This window comes from Gekko japonicus, unplaced genomic scaffold, assembly GCF_001447785.1.
Source record: "Gekko japonicus isolate JY-2015 unplaced genomic scaffold, Gekko_japonicus_V1.1 scaffold2014, whole genome shotgun sequence".
In the NCBI taxonomy this organism is placed as follows: Eukaryota; Metazoa; Chordata; class Lepidosauria; order Squamata; family Gekkonidae; genus Gekko; species Gekko japonicus.
In genome coordinates this window covers 164,498-167,760 of record NW_015163148.1, presented here as the reverse complement: position 1 = coordinate 167,760, position 3,263 = coordinate 164,498, and the positions used below count along the sequence as shown (strand labels likewise).

Sequence of the window (3,263 nt, the reverse complement as noted above, 5' to 3'; positions counted from 1 at the left end):
ATGCATACATCAAGACTGCTTTTTTTGCAGTGTGTTATCAATCTATATACGGATATCAGAAATACAGAAAGGGGATATGTAAATGATCCAATGCACAGCACTCTACGAAATTTTGGATTTTATTTTTAAATGGAACAATGGAGGATTCTTAATGCACTAGTTCCGCTTCAAGATTACATCATTCAGACATCCAAAATGCTGAAAAAAATTCAGGTGAGCAGAATTCTGGAAGCACCCCTGTTTTTGCTTGATTTTGTGAAGTGCCTAGACATTGATGTTATGGGTACTACAGAACAACAACCAGTTGTGTTGTTAGTATTAAGTAGGGTTTTTTAAAAAAAATAAAATAGGGTGGTCATTTTAACAATTCTCATATAACGGGAGCCACAGATCTTCAGTCTCATATTATTAGTGGTGGGGGGAAAGGCTGAACTGCCATTCTAAAGTCATGATAACTATTTCTCTTATTTCTCAAAGAATGTGTCTGGATGAAGTGCTGCAGTGGTCTCAGTCTTTTGAAAAGCTGATGGCTACTAAACGTAAGTAGTCATGTGAATAGTGACTAGAGCACTAAAACAGTGTAGAAATTTGTTGGAAGGGTACTGGTTCTGGTGGTCCAGATCCTTCTTTAGTTAGTTAGCAGAGTGCACAAGGCTTTAACGCAGCAGTGCTTGTGTCAGATCTGACCACCTGCTTGCAAAGTTACACAGAGCCACTGTTTCAAGTTGAAACAAAATAATAATTACTTTATTCTGGAAACACATGCTTGATAGTGCAGGGTAGAGAAATAGAAACAGTTCCTATGCTATCTAGCTAACAGGGGGATGCGGATGCAGAGAGGGATCCTGCACCCCATCTTGTGTGCTTGGAAGAGAGAAGAAGGAGAGAGAACGGAAGGGCTTTTCCCTAAGGAGTGCTCACCTCCACTTCCAAGGGAGACTGTGACAGTAGAGAGTAAACAGAAAGATGCTTAGTATTTGCCTATCTGCCTACATACTCTGTGGTCACTTGTTTCTGGAGTGTCTCAGACACAGGGACATCGCACCTGGAACTGCCAATAAAATTGAGGAGGGTAGTAACTTGGTTAACTATGGTCCCGTTCACACTAGGCGATTTGGGCCGGGAGCGGGACAGTTCGGGGGCGGATCAAACCGGCGCGATCACACCACAACATCTGGGAAGCGTCGTGCTTCCATCCCCGAACTGGCCCTTCCCCGCGAAAATCCACCTCAACTTGCAACCACCTACCTTGGTGGTTCAAGGGGAAGCTGCGCGGCAAGCCGGGCGTTTGATCGCCGGCGCGTCCTTGCGCCGGCACAACCCCGGCCCGTAGCCGAACTGCGCATTCTCCGACATGCGCAGTTCGGCCGGCTCCCGGTCAGGTCCGTGTTTTCTCCCCGGCGTTTGATCGTGCCGGGGAGAAAAGACGCCGCGGCCAGGGGATCCCTGGGATCCCGCCGCGGCGTCTCAACGTTGGCGCGGCTTTTAAAAGCCGCGCCTTTAGAGGATTTTCCCCTGCCATGTGGCAGGGGGCCTATGAAGGCTAATTCATATGTTTGATGAATGCTGAAATACTCTTTGTGAAGGGGAGTGTAGGCCCACACAATATCATTCCCCGGACTTATGATATAACATATAACAAGAGCATGGGTACATACAGTATGCACGATCCTTCCCTTTTATGAGATGGAAGAATTCACAGGGATGATAGTATGTGTGAATGGATATCATCACCACGTTCTAACCAGCCCTCCACCAATGGGTTTCACTGTAGGAAGATTGACTGCTAGGAGGGTGCAGTCAGGATAGCCTCAGCAACAGAGCAGCTTTAACAGCCCTGCTCCAGGGAGGCTCAGAAGGCATGGAGGCAGTAAGCAAGCCCCGATGGGAGAGCCATGGCTCTCTGGGCCCAGGTGGCTTAAGGCAGGGTGGGCTCTGAAGAGTGGGGGCTGGCTAAAAAGCAGGGCACAGAGAAGAATAAGATGGAGCTTAGCTCATGGACCAGGTGTGGCACTGGGGCTGGGGAAATGGAAGGAGGCTGGCTGGAGGGAGATGGCACAGGAGCAGAAGGGAAAACACAAGCCAGCCAGGAGAAGGTGACAGACTGCAGCGCCACTGCTGTTCTCCCATGCAATGTGGTGTAACTCAAAGGGGGGTGATATTAACCATGCCTTCAGGTGTGTCGATTGGTCCATAAAAAAACCCAAGTATGGAAGCGGTGACTGGGCTGGTCTTTCAAGACCCCATGGACTCCAGGTATGCCATCCCCCTGCACCCAGAGGGCAGTACAGGACAAACCAAGGAAACCCAATGGTTTCCAAGGAAAGTCATTTGTATTTTCAGGAATGAATATGTCAGTGAGTACCAGAAAATAAGTAATGTCTGGTATGAGTACCAGAAAATAAGGCTAGCATACCAGATATAATATGATCATGGGGACTGAGTCATAGAGTACCAGGTATGATATGGTCTGGGTGCTGCCCAGTTGGCTGCCCATCAGCTCCCTGGCACAACTGGCCAAAATAGATGGTTATGTAGCCAGATCTGAGGTGATGTGGGACTAGCAAGTCTACCCTAGGAATCATTAGGAAAGGAACTGGGGATAAAACTTGCAATATAGCCACAGCCCCTGTGCAGCCACATTTGGAATATGGCATACAGTTCTGGTCATGGCCTCTTGAAAGGATATCAGAGACCTAGAAAAAGTGCAGAACCAGGGCAACCAGAATGCTGGTGGAGTTGGAGAGCCTGGGGATTTTTAGTTTTGAGCAAAAGGCATCTGCAGGTAACATGACAGCGGTATACAAAACTACGCTTGGTGTACAAACTATTCTCCCTCTCCCATAATACTAGAACTAGGGTCAACCTATTAAACTGACTGGTAGCAGAGTCAATACAGACTAAAGGAAGTACTACTTCACACAATGGGTAATTGACTTGTGGAACCCACTGCCACAAAATATGGCAATGACCCAAAACTTGGATGGGTTTTACAGGGAGACTGGACAGATTGATGGTGAATAGGTCTATATTGCCATGATAGCCAGATAAGATCTTTTGTGTTCAGAGGTGGAGTACCTCTGATTATCAGATTGATGGGGGAACAGTCAGCAGATGAGAGTGACTGTCAGCAGGCCTTGCTTGTTGGCTTCCCTGGAGCATCTGAATGGCCACTGCTGGAAACAGGATTCTGTGCTAGATGGAACATTGGTTTGATCAAGCATAGATATCTTTCGGCTGAGTTCCATCTCCTCTTCCTGTGT

General features: G+C 47.5%; 1 protein-coding gene across 1 annotated transcript in view; it reads left to right on the top strand.

Moving 5' to 3' along the window:
• The first annotated feature begins 478 nt into the window (after positions 1-478).
• LOC107106809 (regulator of G-protein signaling 13-like) overlaps positions 479-3,263 on the top strand; it is a 6,385-nt gene continuing 3,600 nt past the window's right edge. The window contains exon 1 of the mRNA XM_015407014.1: positions 479-539. Within this exon, the coding sequence (XP_015262500.1) occupies positions 479-539 (61 nt within the window). The remainder of the gene's footprint in view (positions 540-3,263) is intronic.